At 48.9% G+C, this 15745-nt stretch overlaps 5 protein-coding genes across 5 annotated transcripts; all 5 read left to right on the top strand.

Moving 5' to 3' along the window:
• Positions 1 to 2007: 2007 nt before the first annotated feature.
• C7M61_002952 (bifunctional choline kinase/ethanolamine kinase) lies at positions 2008 to 3642 on the top strand (the record flags this gene model as incomplete). Its single annotated transcript, XM_024858308.1, has 1 exon — positions 2008 to 3642. The coding sequence occupies one exon, from the start codon at positions 2008 to 2010 to the stop codon at positions 3640 to 3642; it is 1635 nt and encodes a 544-aa protein (XP_024713714.1).
• Positions 3643 to 3967: 325 nt separating this feature from the next.
• PEX7 (Pex7p) lies at positions 3968 to 5080 on the top strand (the record flags this gene model as incomplete). Its single annotated transcript, XM_024858307.1, has 1 exon — positions 3968 to 5080. The coding sequence occupies one exon, from the start codon at positions 3968 to 3970 to the stop codon at positions 5078 to 5080; it is 1113 nt and encodes a 370-aa protein (XP_024713713.1).
• Positions 5081 to 6221: 1141 nt separating this feature from the next.
• On the top strand, positions 6222 to 8912 carry C7M61_002950 (uncharacterized protein; the record flags this gene model as incomplete). Its single annotated transcript, XM_024858306.1, has 1 exon — positions 6222 to 8912. One exon carries the CDS (start codon positions 6222 to 6224, stop codon positions 8910 to 8912), a length of 2691 nt encoding a protein of 896 aa, XP_024713712.1.
• A 1883-nt stretch (positions 8913 to 10795) lies between these two features.
• Positions 10796 to 11776, top strand: C7M61_002949 (uncharacterized protein; the record flags this gene model as incomplete). Its single annotated transcript, XM_024858305.1, has 1 exon — positions 10796 to 11776. One exon carries the CDS (start codon positions 10796 to 10798, stop codon positions 11774 to 11776), a length of 981 nt encoding a protein of 326 aa, XP_024713711.1.
• A 1651-nt stretch (positions 11777 to 13427) lies between these two features.
• Positions 13428 to 15437, top strand: HGT5 (Hgt5p; the record flags this gene model as incomplete). The annotated part of the gene is made up of 1 exon (XM_024858304.1): positions 13428 to 15437. The coding sequence occupies one exon, from the start codon at positions 13428 to 13430 to the stop codon at positions 15435 to 15437; it is 2010 nt and encodes a 669-aa protein (XP_024713710.1).
• Positions 15438 to 15745: the final 308 nt, after the last annotated feature.

Below are 15745 nucleotides of genomic sequence, written 5' to 3'. Positions count from 1 at the left end.
TCGAGGTATTACACGAGGCATGAGGCATTTCACGATTTATTTTGGAGGCATTTTGTTAACTTCATTTTTTTATTTATTTTGCTGTTGCCGCTTGCCGCTGGGTCCCCATTGGATCGTTCGCCTGGCCCCCCGATAATCTTCAATTTGTTGCTCTTCTCGTGAAAAAAGTCCCTCTGCATTCGTAATCTTGAGACTTAGTTTGGCCGAACCGGACCCACCGCAACCAGGAGCCGCAGATCCACAAATCGCTTGTGGCGTTGTTTCAAGATTGGGAGGGCAGAAAGACGATTGGGCGATGTGGACCGATTGGTGCTTCGCCGAAGTGGGTACTTTTCCGAAAACGCACGTTTCCGGTCGTCTACAGAAATCCATTTCCTCAAGCTATTTGACATAATTCCTTTTCTTTTCCTTTTCTCTTCCTTTTCTCTTTTCTTTCCTATCCTTTCCTCTACCTCCACCTCCTGGTCGGTTGGCCGTGGCGCCAGATCACTGTCTTGCTGCTGCATCGGGGCTTCCGGCTCCTTTTTGAGACACACATCGTCCCAAAGTGGCCCAATTACACAAACACGAAGGATTCAAGAAAACCTTGAATTTGCCGATGTCTAATTTGCCGGTGGCTACCGATGAAAATGCTTTTTGCTCTGCAACGGAATGGCTGCAAACCAGGCTCGCTTCAGGGCTCACCACGGTCAAGAAAATCGTCATCCAAAACAAGATGCTTTTTTTAGTTTGTCGCAAAAAGCCCTGGCGGGTTGGGTCTTCTGCCGCACTGCTTGTTGCTGTCGATGAATCCACGTTTATCGATGTAGTCTGGGCAATTTAGCCGCTCGTATGTAGGGCTGACTTGGACCAGCCAGCAAGGTGGTCTCAAAGAAACGAAGCGACGATTGGGAGGTAAACCTTTTTTTTTCTTGAAAGTTTGATTTTGCCGATTTGATTCCAATTGATTGAAAATTGATTGAAATCTGGCTGATGTTTTCTATTTCATTAGCTCAATTACCCACTCAACAGACAATGCGATGATAAGCAACAATGGATGGAACAATAGCACACCCTGCGGGATCCCTGACTGGGATCGTGATACAAAATCCGATTTCTCTTTTTCCGACCTTCTTCTTATCAGCAAGCTTCATTTCCTTTTCGTCGCAAACCCACACAATGTGGTTTCCTGGGCCTTACCCAAACGAGCTCCATTATGGAAAGATATGGAAATGGGCCTTTTCTTGGCCATTATGAACCTGGGGAACCAGCATCCGGGGAAGGAAATTAGTGGAATTGAGCAAGATGCTGGAAGGGGGCGGGAATTGTGGAATTCTCGGAAATCAGGTGGTTTTAGGGTGCAAAAAGCGGAAGCACATCTATTGATTTAGAGGCGGTACATGTAGGAGAATATGGCCCAGTCAGGGGTTATTGTAGCGTAGGGAGGCTTCTATTATTCATGTCCAGGCGTTGACATCATGGTATTTATTGTGATTGTTTGAGATGGAGATTTGTTTGAGAGTGGTTCGTGCAGCACAATCAAAAGACAAAGTGACCTCTGTTGGTGGTGAGTTCGTTGGTTGCAATATATGATAGAGGATTGAGGTGTGCTTGCTGAGGTTCAAGGATTGATGAAAAAGGCACTATTTCTGCCAGGTACGAGACCAAAGTCAATAAAACCTGATGACTTCAATGTCCCTATATAATTTTCGTTTTTGGGTGAATTCAGTTCATTGCACTTGATCCCCACTGTATGTGGTTTGCAACCGTTCCTCACATTTCCTTATCAGTGAGGCTGCGAAGTGGTCCCTACGGCTATGACACAAAAACAGGCCAAAACACTCAATTTTCAATATCTACCAAATACCCACCGAAATCAACAAAATTACACACCCTCCACCCAATCGCCCCGTTATCGGCCAAATACCACAACTCGACCCCTGGCACACACCCGTACACCACAACTACTCACAAGATCAATCACCCGAGTATCAATAATTACCCCAATCAATCTCAGAATTTTCAATCATGGACATCACGCCGTACGAAACCACACGGTCTCGTTCTCGATCTCGGTCCAGAACTAGAAACTCGACCGCCAATTCTCGTTCAACCTCCGCCACGAGAAGACCCAGCTTGGGGTCACGGAAATCGCTTTCTTCCTCCTCCTTGAACAACCTCACCTTAACTCAACAGCATTTCGACAATGGCGGAGAAATGACCGTGCCCTCGGTGCTGGTCACACTAGATAACACGTTGCCTTACGATTTCTTCAAACAGGAGCTTATTGCGCTTATTAGAGCCCTTAGAATCAGCAAATGGCATAAGAAGTGGTTGACGGTGAACAATGTCGTGGTGACTCGTATCTCCGGTGCATTGACAAACAGCATTTATAAAGTGGAGCTCAAGGACCCGGCCTTCACCGCTCCTTCTTTGTTGTTACGTGTGTATGGTAAGAACGTGGACTCCATCATCGACAGAGACTACGAGCTCAGCATTTTGGTCAAGCTCTCCCCTAAAAAGATTGGCCCCAAGCTTTTGGGTATCTTCACTAATGGCCGTTTTGAGCAGTTCTTGGAGGGCTTTGTCACCATGACCAAGGAGGACGTCAGAAGCCCCGTGATCTCCCTGATGATTGGGCGTAGAATGAAGGATTTGCATTACAAGATCGATTTGGACGATAGAGACAAGGCGTTGAGCGTCCCGAATGCGTGGCACCAGATCCAGAAATGGCTCGATGTGTTTGAAAAGACGTTCTTGCCGATGTACACCCCGGACGAAATCAACGATATTGTGCTTTTGCCATGGCCCAAGTTCAAAGAGTTGGTGTTCAAGTACAGAGACTGGCTTTTTGCCAAGTACGACTCGGAGAAGTTCTCTGAAAACTACAAGTTCTGCCACAATGACACTCAGTACGGTAACTTGCTTTTGAGAAACACTTTCGACCCCGAGCAGGTGATCCAACAGCCCTCTGACAGTGCCATTATGAACACTAACACGAAGAGAGACAACGATTTGGCTGTCATTGATTTCGAGTATTCTGGTGCCAATTTCCCCGCCTACGACATTGCTGACCACTTTGCCGAGTGGATGTCTGACTACACTGACACCAAGCAGCCACACTTTATTCATGAAGAGGCGTACCCTAAACAGGCCGAGCAGCTCAACTTGCTCAAGTCGTACACTGAGTACGATTTCCGCATCCCCACCTCCAATTTGAAGACCAAAACGAAGCCATCGGTGAACGAAAGCGACGTGACATTGATGCAAGAGTACGAAGTCAAGAAACTCTACAACGAGGTGGTGTTCTGGCGTTCCACCGTTCAATTCTTCTGGTCCATCTGGGGTCTTCTCCAGAACGGTCCGCCAAAGAAGTCGGATGTCGGCTTGTTGGGCTTCAATTCCGAGGAAAAGGGTGTCCACTCTACTTTCAAGATCACCACCGGAATGGACGCCTTGTCCGTTGACGACTCGGCGATTGTCGAGGACGACGGTGTCATTGCCTCGAACGACGACGACTTTGACTACCTCAAGTACTCACAACAGAAAGCTGCGTTGATTGTGGGCGACATGATCTCGCTTGGACTCTTGAGCATCAACGACATTCGTCCAGAGCACCACAACCTCATCAAGTTCCTTGATACCCGTACCTTTGATATTTAGGTCACCGGATGGCCCGACTATCAACGCTAAAATGCCCACTGGCGCAAGTGGCGCCAACATCTCCACAAGAGATGCCGCAACATCTTAGAACATGCCCTTATAGACTATGCCCTATAGAACATGCGCTAGACTGCCTGGCCAGCCATTGGCGACCCAGTATGCTTCGACACCGCAATTGAACTCACCAATACAGTCATTGAAGAAAAAAGTTAATTTGAAGCGGAAGATTGGTCCTTCCCTCTTCTCTCTGTAGAATGCACTTAGTGTGCATCCAGGTCTCCAACTCCATGTGCGAAAAGTTGGAGGTCAAGATATAAGCGTATTCATGCTATCGTACAGAACAGCAGGCTACAACGGCTACGGGGTCCGGTATTCGCCCTTTTTCGACAATAAGCTTGCAGTCGCCACCGCGGCTAACTATGGATTGGTTGGAAACGGCAAGCTTTTCATTCTTTCCATCGATGGTCAAGGTCAGATCCACAACGAGATTGGATGGGAAACTCAAGACGGGCTTTTCGACGTGGCCTGGAGTGAGGTTCATGAGAATCAGCTTGCTACGGCGCTGGGAGACGGGCTGGTGAAAATTTTTGATTTGAAGGTGCCTCAGTTTCCCGTGATGAACTACAAAGAGCACCAGAGGGAGGTATTCTCGGTGAATTGGAACTTGGTGGATAAATCCAGCTTTGTCACGTCGTCGTGGGACGGCTCTATCAAGGTATGGCAGCCCACGCGGCAGCAGTCCATGCTTACGTTGAATCCGAAGGTGGATCAGAGCACCAAGGTGAACCAACAAGCACCTCCAACCAGCCACAACCAAAAGGCCAATTTCAACACCACGCAGTGTGTTTACAACGCCAACTTCTCGCCCCATTCGCCGCTGACCATCATCAGTTGCAACGGCCTGTCGCATGTACAAATCTGGGATATCAGAGCTCCCCAGCCGCTTCAGCTTGATTACATTGCTCACGGAGGCCTCGAGGCTCTATCGTGCGATTGGAACAAATACAAGCCGAACGTGGTGGCGTCAGCAGGTACCGATAAGGCCATCAGGGTATGGGACCTCCGGATGATTGCCAAACTCGATAACCCGGTTCCTGGACAGCCGCTGCCAGCATACCATTTGCGTGGACCAACGCCGCTCAACGAATTGTTGGGTCACGAATTCGCCGTCAGAAAGGTCGTGTGGTCGCCTCATCTGGGCCAGGAGCTTTTGCTGACGTCGTACGACATGACATCCAGAGTGTGGGTCGATCAGCTGGAAGACAGAGCGAGGTTTTTGAACAACGGTGGCTCTGGATGCAAGGGTGTGATGCGCCAGCACAGGGAGTTTATTGTGGGCTGTGATTACAGTCTTTGGGGTGAGCCTGGCTGGTGTGCCACCACAGGCTGGGACGAGATGGTGTATGTGTGGGACACCAAGCGTGTGCCACCGAGGTAAGGAGAAGTTGAGTTCTTTTGACTCAATTGGGGCTTGACTCAATTGGGGCTTCTTGAGATCTGTGGGGGGCTCTTTTGACTCAATTGAGCGGTTTGGTGGATTTCCAGCCGTACATGGTTCCTAACTGGACTGGTGCTGCAAACGCGCTGTACCATTGTCTGGCGACTAAGGCACCACGAAGATTACTTGATGGGGTACTGGGGATTCACTTGAGCAATTGCTTGACTCCAGCGTTTGGGAAAGTCTCCTTTGTCATTGTTGACCGTGAATCATGATCGCCATTTCGAGTGATACTTCTCTAATCTGCAAATTTGGTATCCAAAGCACGGGCAGCCAATCGCCAACGTTCATCCTTCTTCATGCCCACCAGGCGAACATTGTTTATCTAATCTTCGCCAAGATGACCGACACGAGATAGACAAACATTACATCACCTCACATACGGTGGTGCCCCGGAAGGACGATTGGGGAATCCGAAAGTCAAACTCTGAGCGGTCCCCCTTTGTCCTCGCCACCAAAAGGCTATTCCCAGAATAACCTTTCCATTGCCCAATATTACCTATTTGTTTATGAATGAGAGCATCTACATCTTCCTCATTGTAGGCTCTCACCGTATCGGTGAATCGAAGTGATCTGCGATCGTCTTCTCCCACATGATCTTATCGCCCGCTTTAATATTTATTTCAGCGAGAGAAGATTTTTGCTTATTATGGACGTTAATTACCCCATCTACTTGCCCGAAAGCCTGCTTACACCCCTCATTCGAACTCCATCAAATACCAACTGACACAAATAAAAACAAAACACCACCGAAGCTCGGGGTACCCCTGCATGACGAGGCAATGTTATTTTTGCGTGTTCTCTCGCTGCTGTCACTTGTGCTTATTTGCTAACTAAAAGTGTGTTTGCTGGAGCCAGGGACAACGGCTGCACAACCTGCACATGGTTAGAGGTCTTTACCACAAGTGGTAGGCTGCGTCCTGTGCCGTGTTGTGCTATTGCCCAAAGAGGCAAGCTAATACCCCAAGCCTGCAGCACACTGCGTCTGTGTTTACCTTTTAACCGTTGCAGCCATTCTTGCTCAGAGCTCTTTGCATCCTCTTATATAGCCAACCGTTTTTCTCTATCACATTCACACACCATGGATTCGAATCTCGTTATTCTCTCCTTGGAGTACTCCTACTTGCTCAACCCACTGGCTGGGTTGTTCGAGTCCGACTCTGGTCTCTGGCAGAGTCTGGCCACTTACCTGCCTACTTTAATCCACCTGGCTGGTCATTTCAGAGTCTTGGATAATATGAAGCCTTTAAGGGAAACCGTGAGGAAGTTGAACCACAACGGAATGGGCGAGGAGAACCATGTTAAGCTAGTGGAGCCTCAATTGAACAACCAGCTCATCACAATCCTGATAAACGGCCTGGAGACGTTCATTAACATCTCGAGAATTGAACTTTTACGTGCCTACCACCGCGTCGACGCTAAAAAAATCGTGCTTTCCGAGGCCGATTTCGCCAATATCGGGCCTGAGTTTGTTCTGAGACTAGAAGCTATAGCCTCAAGATGTCAAGTTGAACTTATGGTCACCGACAAGAACATTGACTTTAAAAGCACACAAATGGCGCCAGGACCGTTTGGTCTATATATCGCTGGTCCCACGGAAAACTTGTCTGTGGCTGAAACCGAGTGTCGTATTCTAGTGGATGCTCTTTTGCACGGCTGCAAAGTCCACCAGATCAACATTCCGTTATCGCTTCTTCCAGGTATTGGAGGCGTGAATTTGGCCAATTTTGCCGAAATCGCCCGCCAGCTGAACGTCAACATCTACCTTCCTTCGCTTATGCCACACAGTTTTAATTGTGAGCTTGTGGAGACCAGTGAAAGCAGCATATGGATCACTGCAAAGAAAGTTCCTGAGCTTCTTTTAGCAAAACGTATTCTTGAGGATTTGGTGGCTACGGTGGATTGCAGAATCAACCTGGCTGCAAACTTGTACTTGCATGAGATTGAGATTGCTAAGGACAAGCTAGATATCATCACGCTTTATGCCCAGAGAGATGTGCTGAACATTATGTTTTTGCATGGCACATTTATCCAGATCCCCAGCCTAGGCGAGGCCAAAAACAACAAAATCATTGTTCAAGGCCACAGCACCGAGGCGGTTTCCAAAACCGTGCAAGACATCTCCAACTTGAGCTGCAACTACTACAGCTTGGACATCAAGTTTCCCGAAGGCTCGAGATCGCCAGACTTTGAATACTACTTGATCAACCTCATCAATGTCCGCAAAACGTGCATTCTTACGTATAACTGCAACGGCATGAGCATTGTGGGAGTCAAGGACGAGGTCAGACTGCTTCTCAAGGACTTGATTTCAGGACTTCAGAACACCTCTCTTTTTACGGATCCTGGCGACGGATCGAGCCAATTCCGCTTTTCTGTCAGCATGGAGCTTCGGAACGAACATAGAGAGTTTCTCAGCGGCAAGAAAAACGGTAAGATCATCAAGATCCTCAATCAGCTCAACCACATGCCACAGATCCGTTTCAGGCATTTGAACGAGTACAATTTCTTGATCTCCTCCACGATCTCCGTATCAGCCGGAGTCAAGAACAAGCAGATGTCGTCAGTGTTTGACATTCTTCTGAAGAGCGTCAGTCTCATTGAGATGGAGCTTCCAGCAGAAATGCAATTCAACATTCCGGAAGTTTTCCACAAGAGCATCATCGGCAACGGTGGATCCATCATCCAGCTGATCATGAAGAAGTACAATGTGTTCATCAAATTCTCCAGTCTGAAGAGAACACCCGAGAAAACCACCGACGATAGAATTCTCTATTCCTTCAGAAGAGACAACAACGTGCTCATCAAGTGCCCCATGAAAAACCTGAAGAACATTCTTTTCGTCAAGTACGAAATCGACCAGTTGGTTGCACAATGCTGTCTGAACACATTGGCCCAGCTGAGAGGCATGGCCACCATCTACAACAGCGTTGGATTCAGGCTTCTCAAGAGTCACTACCTGATGCTTATCAGGAAACAGGGCCAGGATCTCAGGTTCGTTAACGACCTCGAAACTGACTTCAGCACCTACATTGACTTCCCTACGTCTCTTGAAACGTTCAAGGGCGAGAGCTCCCACCTTTTGGCGATCAAAGGAAACGACAATAGGCCCCACTCATGTGCCCTTAAATTGGCCTCCATGCTTCCTGAAACATGGGAGTTTCAAGTCACCTTCTGCCCCGGCAAGTTTGACGGAACCTTCAGCGAAAGCAACGAGGATTTCAGAGAGAAAGTCGTCATTCCGTTCAGGCTTCTTTTGGATGTGGAGCTTGCGTGGAACAGAAACCCCGTGGATTCGGAAACCCAGGAACCGCTTCCGTACCACCAGGTGTTCCTCAGTTCCTACAACGAGGCCAACGCCCAGAAAGCCATTCAAGATTTGACAATCTACCTCAGAGAGCAGCGTTTCCTTATTTTGGACAAACAGGCCATGCACTTTGACCCTATAGTGCCAGCCTTGATGCTTCCACCTACCCCATTAGCTTCACCATTGCGTTCTCCCGTCAGATCCCCCACAAGATCCCCCACCAGATCGCCAGAACGCTACTCAGACATGTCTATGGACTACACCAGGTCCCCCACCAGGTCCCCCACGAGGTCTCCTACCAGACAGCCTATGAGCAACAGCGGATCCCCCAAGAGATCCCCCAACCGGCCCCAGGCTCTTCGAACCATCACGAATCAGCCGGTCAACTCCATGAAAAAGATACCCAGCTTGGTGGCTCCTTTGGCCCCCAACTTCCACAATGTGCCCAGCCAGTGGGGACCATGATTCACTGTATAGTAATTCACGAAGTGTTGAAAGAGGTGTAGAGGGAAGGTAGAGTTAAATGACACTTGAAGATAAATTGAGACTTGAAGAGAATTTGACACTTGAAGAGAATTTGACACTTCAAGCAGAGTTATGAAAGTCTTCGTACAAGAGTTGTTCTGACTGATTGAAGATGATTATAGCGGCATTTGCAGCCAAATGAGTAGTCTGAGCCAATATGATGGATTTTATGTTTCGAAAAAGCAAAGCTTTACCAATAACGCCAAACTAAACCATTTTGGTCACCCACTAATCATTTTGGTCAGAAGTGAAAGTATAAAGAGAGTGGGAAGAAAATTACAGTAGATCCTAAGAGCTCGCCATATGCTGTCAGCATCAATAGAGATGTGCTATATAGATATGTGCTATATAGATATGTGCTATATAGATATGTGCTATATAGATATGTGCTACATAGATATGTGCTATGAAGATATGCAGACATTCACCCTTTCCTCCTTCCCATTCTTGAACCAGCCTATCAAAAAAGCCACTAAACTGATCCAATTTGTGGCCCAAAAATAAACAAGCCTTGCACGGCGACTCCGATGATGCCTTGGAGCCGCAGAGACCGAGGAAGATCAACACCAGAACTTTCACAATTCCGTGCAAACTTTCTTAATTTCACTTTTCTTCAACTTTCCACCACACTGCCGGATTTACCCAGAATCTTTTACCCACAATGAAATTCCGGAGAACTTTCCCCAAACCCGAAATCTTCTCCACCCGGATCCCACTCGTTGGGCTCCACAACCACAAAATCCGAACGGTATGCATCCTGACGCACACCTGGTGCATCACCTTGGGCTTCTTGGCCCATAAACCGTGGAATTCCTGGGCGGTAGAAGTGCCCTAGGTGATTGGTGAAGGCCAAATTCGATAAAAACGTAATTTTCATAAAAAGTAGAAAATCGAAAACAGTGGGGCTTCGACTACCTGGACCTGCTCAGATCCATCTACCACTCTCAACCCCGATAAGAACATCGTTAGAAGCCCCTGACCGGACTTTCCCTACCCTCCCAAAATTCCAAATCCTCTCCGAAACACCACAAAACACTCCCAAATCTCCCCCCAAAACAGCCAAATCCCTCCCGAAAGCGCCGTCCAGCAAGGCCATCTAAGGTTCCTCGGCCCCATTCTGCGCATTTAGCCCACCCTACATGTCAGCTAACGGCATTCCCGATGAGGACACCGCCTTAGTTCCGAGGCCCCACAGAACCAGGGGCCAAAGCCCACCCTTCAAACTTTTTGCAATCTTCCAAATCAGGGCAATCTGGGAAAAATAGACGAACAATCGCCGGTCTTTGTGGCGGGCTTTTCCTCATCCGGTAGTGATTCGCAGCCATCGCAGGACTAAATTGTCTAACTCCCGGCGCCCCTGGGGCCGGAGATCCTCGAATCCGGAAAAAATCCGGGCCAAAAGAGACAATTTGTAGAAAAGAGCAGACCCGAAATTACCTAAATCATTCAACAAAAGGTGCTTTTAAAACCACAGAACGCAATTTGGGCGCACCCTGCCCCACGAATTAGCCTAGCGCTGATGCCCAACATTCGCTGTCGCGCCGCGGACTGGCGCCGGATTGTTGGCACCTACCATCCCAGCAAGAACAGGCCACCACGACGGGGCCACTGCCAAAAGAAAAAAAGTAGAAAACCGTAAAAATAAAAGTGGGAATCCGCCGCCTTATATACTTTTTTCCTTTTTCCCCCCTCAAAACGCAGCAGCCCGGACTGCAAGCTGCACCGTCTTGCAGCCGTTGTGCTCGGAGGAAAGCCTCGCCAGATTTCCTCGCTCGCTTCGCTCGGAGTGCTTATAACCTACAGCTTCTGCTCTTCAGCCACCCATGCATTTTTCATTTGGTCTTCCACACCTGGAGATATTCCGCTGGCTGGCGCCTTCGGGACCGCCTTCGTCACCTTTCGAAAACGCCCTTTTATCTGCCGTCTTCGATGCCTCCATGAAGGTGCTGATGCCGCTAACCATCGCCGTGGTGTACTTCTCTGCGGTGCACTTTGTCAACCCAATTGTCATTGACAGACAGAAGAGAAAAGCACACTTGGCCGATGAGAAGCTCAACGAGCTGCAGACCAAGAGATTGAGGCCTGCTCCGACGAAAATCGCCCAGACGGGTCTCTTCAAGGTGCTCGTTTTCCTCCACAATGTCTTTCTCTGTATCTACTCGGTCTGGACGTTTGTGGGCATGCTCAGATGCTTCGGCAGAACCGTGGCGTCCATGTCGCTCAAGTACAACTCGTCCCACTCGCTTTCCAATTTCGTGTATGCCGTTTGTGACGTGGAAAACGGCGTCTTCAAGCAGGACTCCCTCACCAAGAACCTCACCATCTACGGCTGGTGGTTCTACATGCTGAAGTTCTACGAGGTTTTGGACACCGTGGTCATTCTCTTGAAAGGTCGCCCTTCGTCGCTTTTGCAGAGCTACCACCACGCCGGCGCCATGATGTGCATGTGGAGTGGAATCCGCTACCGCTCGCCTCCAATCTGGATTTTCGTGGTCTTCAACTCCTTCATCCACTCCTTGATGTACTTCTACTTCTCCGTGTGCTGCTTGAAGATCAGGGTGCCTGTGATTGTCAAGAGAGTGCTCACGTCGCTTCAGATTTCCCAGTTTGTCGTGGGCGGCTCTTTGGCTGTTTTCCACGCTTTTGTCTGGTACTGGGACCAGCAGAGCAACTCGTACAGCAACTGCATCGAGCTGGCCGAGCAGGCGTTGCCACTTATGATTAACGTTGCTTACTTGACGCCGTTGACCATGTTGTTTGCTGCTTTCTATATCGAGAGCTACATCAAGGGCGGCAAGAAGTAGCGGGCGAATATGTAAATAAGAACAGTTGAATGGAGGTGGTGGACGTAGATTGGGGGTGAGTTGGAGTCGGTTGTGGTTTGGACAGACTTGAATAATGATGGAGGTGCTCTGTGGGACCCATTTTTCAAGGACCGGATCTCTCTCCGATTATTCATGATACTAGATAAAACCCTGAAAATAAAAGCCTCTTCATGAGTTTTCTCCTTATTGTGGTGGATGGGTGAATTGAAGTTGGTCCTGGTTTTGAAGAGTCTCGAATGAAGACTGTAATACTCTGTGGGGCTTTTATTATAGACGCCAGATCGGCCTTTAACGTTTTGAAATGATTCATGAACATACGCATAGATAGTGCTTGTCCTTCAAAACAACTCTCTTTCTTGGTGGAATATCTGCTTGTGTGGAAAGTTGATCCGAGTCATAGATAACGAAATCCGGGGTAATGCGGTCCACCTAGCCGTCAGAATCAGCAGCTTGAGAAAGAAATCGGCAACAAAACGTCACACAGCATTTCAGTATTGGATAATTTCTCGGAAAAACCACGAAACTGTGGATTTCAATCCAACTCCCCTAGCTCCATCTGCTTATCTCTTGGTTGCGGCGTTCTCGGGACCTCGGAGTTTCAGATAGCGGACTAAGCCGAAAATCCCCATAATCAGCATCTCCAAGAATCAAGATACTTCAATTTAGAAAGGGATCGCTTCCATCCACCAAAACCACCAAAATCGCCGACTTCACCCTGTTGTAGTTTGTGCTGGCTGCGAAAGCTTATTGTATGACGTCAGGCCAACGGGAAACAAAGAACACCACAAGCAACTCCACAATCCAAGAACCGTGGACCATCGAAAATTCCATGTAAACCTCGAAAACACCCGAAATACTGCAAAATCCAAATTCACCCCTCAGGACACTCACGCGTAGGACCCTGGAATGTCTGACGTCATCGGCCGAGATCCGCCATTTCTGAAAAATAGCCTCGAGCGTCCAGTGCTCCAGACCAAGAAAATACAAATTTCAACCAACTACGAGCTTTTCACACCGCGGTTGCAAATGTCTCACAAGTGTTGGAGGTGTCCCACATCCAGCAAGCAAAATACGGCATCGTGCATGTTGCCGACCCGAGTGCAAACCGGGTTACAATACCAGTGTGGATGTTTTTTTCGTGATTATGGCGTTTGTTTTAGAATTCAAACACTACGACCCGGGGACACGTCGCCGAACATCGGAACAATGGTGGATTCGTAAATTGCGAGTTGCAGCCTACGATAAGATAACAGTAGATAAGAAGCAGGCTGTGGGGAAGGACGAAAAGGGTGGTAGTCGAAAAAAGCCTAATCTGTTTTGTACGACTTGACACCTCGAAGTCGGAATTTTGCGTACGAAACACCCGTTTTTCCTGGGGGTAAGGGGCATTGTTATTGGTCCTTGGCTCGCTTGAGTAGGTCCAATCCAGGGTCCACCCAGCTGCCCTACCATCAAATCAGAGTCAAATTTCATTGAAGTGAATAATTATCAAAATAGCTTTATTCATTTAAATTACTTCTCCAAAAACTCAAAAACGTTAACCACGGAGGGTGGTGCTGCTGGTGATCAACGGACTGTACGCATAAATCTCAATATCTATTCTCACTTGCCAACTACTTCTAATGCCAACATGAGCAGGTACCAAAGGATCGATTCTGTGCCGGACTCCGGCCAGGCCTCTGACGAAGAAACCGGGCCTCCCGGAAGACCTTCGCCTTTACATTCCGTGCTTTACACCGCCCCAGGCGAAAAACAGCCTCTCCAGCCTTTAGGCCACTTGGACTCCCTAGACCAGTCCTACGAGAAACCAGGCCACGACCACGTGAGCGACCTGCTTTCTTCCCGTTCCTCCGTGGATTCCGACAACGACCCCGTGATGTTGGGCTCGCTGGACGCGCTGCTGCTGAAGGATGGAAGGGTGGACCCTGACGACTTTGCTGAATGGGAAACCATAGACACTGCTACGGAGCACGACGGGCTCAGACGCCGGGGTGCCTCGGAACCGGGTGTCCACATGGACAACTATGGCAATTCGTACGACCACGTTGATTTCGACGCTAGAAGGTACACCAGGAAGCTCAGGTTCAAGGGTAAGAAGTTGGTGTACTTTACGTCAGCGTTTGTGTCGCTTTTCGTGTCTTTGTTCGGTTACGAGCAGGGCGTGTGCCTGGGCATCTTGACGTTCGTCACTTTCAAAATGTACTTCAACTATCCCACGGCGACGGAGATCGGCTTGGTCATTTCCATCTTGGAGATTGGCGCCATGATCTCGTCGCTTTTGGTGTCCAAGATCTCGGACTCGATCGGCCGCAAGCGCACCATCTTGCTCGGCACGGTCATATTTATGTTTGGTGGTTGTCTTCAATCTTTTGCAACCAACCTTTGGATCTTCGGCGTCGGCCGTGTTTTCAGTGGTTTTGGCGTCGGTATTCTCTCCACCATGGTGCCGCTGTACCAGTGTGAGATCTCGCCGTCCGAGGAGCGTGGTAAATTGGTCTGTGGTGAGTTTACCGGTAACATTGCCGGCTACTGCTTGAGTGTGTGGGTCGACTACGCCTGCTACTTTATTCAGGACATTGGCGATGCTAGAGAGGACCCAAATACGCTTGCAGCCAACGTGTCATGGCGGTTGCCCCTTTTCATTCAGGTCCTCTTGGCCATTGTGTTGTTTATTGGTGGCTTCTTCGTCGTGGAGAGTCCTAGATGGCTTCTTGACGTCGACATGGACCAGCGTGGATTCCATGTGCTTTGCCTTCTCTTCCACGACGACCCAGATCCCCTCAAGGCAGAGCACGAGTTCTTTTTGATCAAAAACAGTATCTTGGAGGAGCGTATCAAGATCCCCAAGAAAGAGCGGTCCTGGAGACACATGTTCCGTGCGTACCGCCTCCGTATATTCATTGCTTGTTCGGCGTTGGCCTTTGCCCAATTCAACGGCATCAACATCATTTCGTATTACGCCCCCATGGTCTTCACCGAAGCAGGCTTCAAGGATTCCATGGCGCTACTCATGACGGGTGTCAATGGTACAGTGTACTTGCTCAGTACCATTCCACCATGGTTCTTGGTAGATCATTGGGGAAGAAAACCCATTTTGGTCAGTGGTGGTGCGTCCATGGGAATCTGTCTTAGTTTGATTGCGTTTGTCATGTGGCTCGATGTTGGAGCTACGCCGCTGCTTGTGGCCGTGTTGGTGGTCGTCTACAATGCTTCGTTTGGTTACTCCTGGGGTCCCATTGGTTTCCTCATTCCGCCTGAGGTGTATCCTTTGGCAGTGAGATCAAAGGGTGTCTCGCTCTCTACGGCTACTAATTGGCTTGCAAACTACATTGTGGGCCAGCTCACGCCGATTTTCCAGGAGACCATCGGATGGGCCATGTACATTTTCCCCGCCACCAGCTGTGTGCTTTCCATTGCTACCGTGATGTACTTCTACCCCGAGACAAAAGGTGTGGAGTTGGAGAACATTGACCAGTTATTCGACGAGTACTACGGAACCTCTACCGCAGGGTATGCGCAGGTTGGAGATGCCACTGCCATGGAGCTTGACGAATTTGACTACGAGCTTGGAGTAGCCAAGCCCGGGCCCGAGGAGCCCAAGCTGAAAAACGAGCTGCTGCGGTTATCAGGAGAAAGCTAGAAGGGGCCTCGAGCGCCCCAGAGCGGCATGATCCACCGCAAGCGAGGTGGACAAGGATAGACGCCGTGCGTTGATAAACGGTACAACGGCAGCGGCTCGCGGCAGGAGTCGAAAATTATTCAGGTTAGTAGATTTCGATACAAGTTTTTTATTTCGCCGGGCGCTGGCCCGGGTAGGTTTTGTGTTGGGTTTGAGGAATTTTAATGGTTTGCAGCTTTGACGCATAAGCCAGGGTTTGTGCGAGTCTAGGTGGTCGGGATGTGGCTCTGGTGCGTCTGGGTGCAAATAGGCTATTTTGGGAGCAAGCG

This window comes from Candidozyma pseudohaemuli (genome assembly GCF_003013735.1).
Source record: "Candidozyma pseudohaemuli strain B12108 chromosome Unknown scaffold00006, whole genome shotgun sequence".
Classification (NCBI taxonomy): domain Eukaryota; kingdom Fungi; phylum Ascomycota; class Pichiomycetes; order Serinales; family Metschnikowiaceae; genus Candidozyma; species Candidozyma pseudohaemuli.
This window is presented reverse-complemented; position numbering and strand designations above follow the sequence as displayed.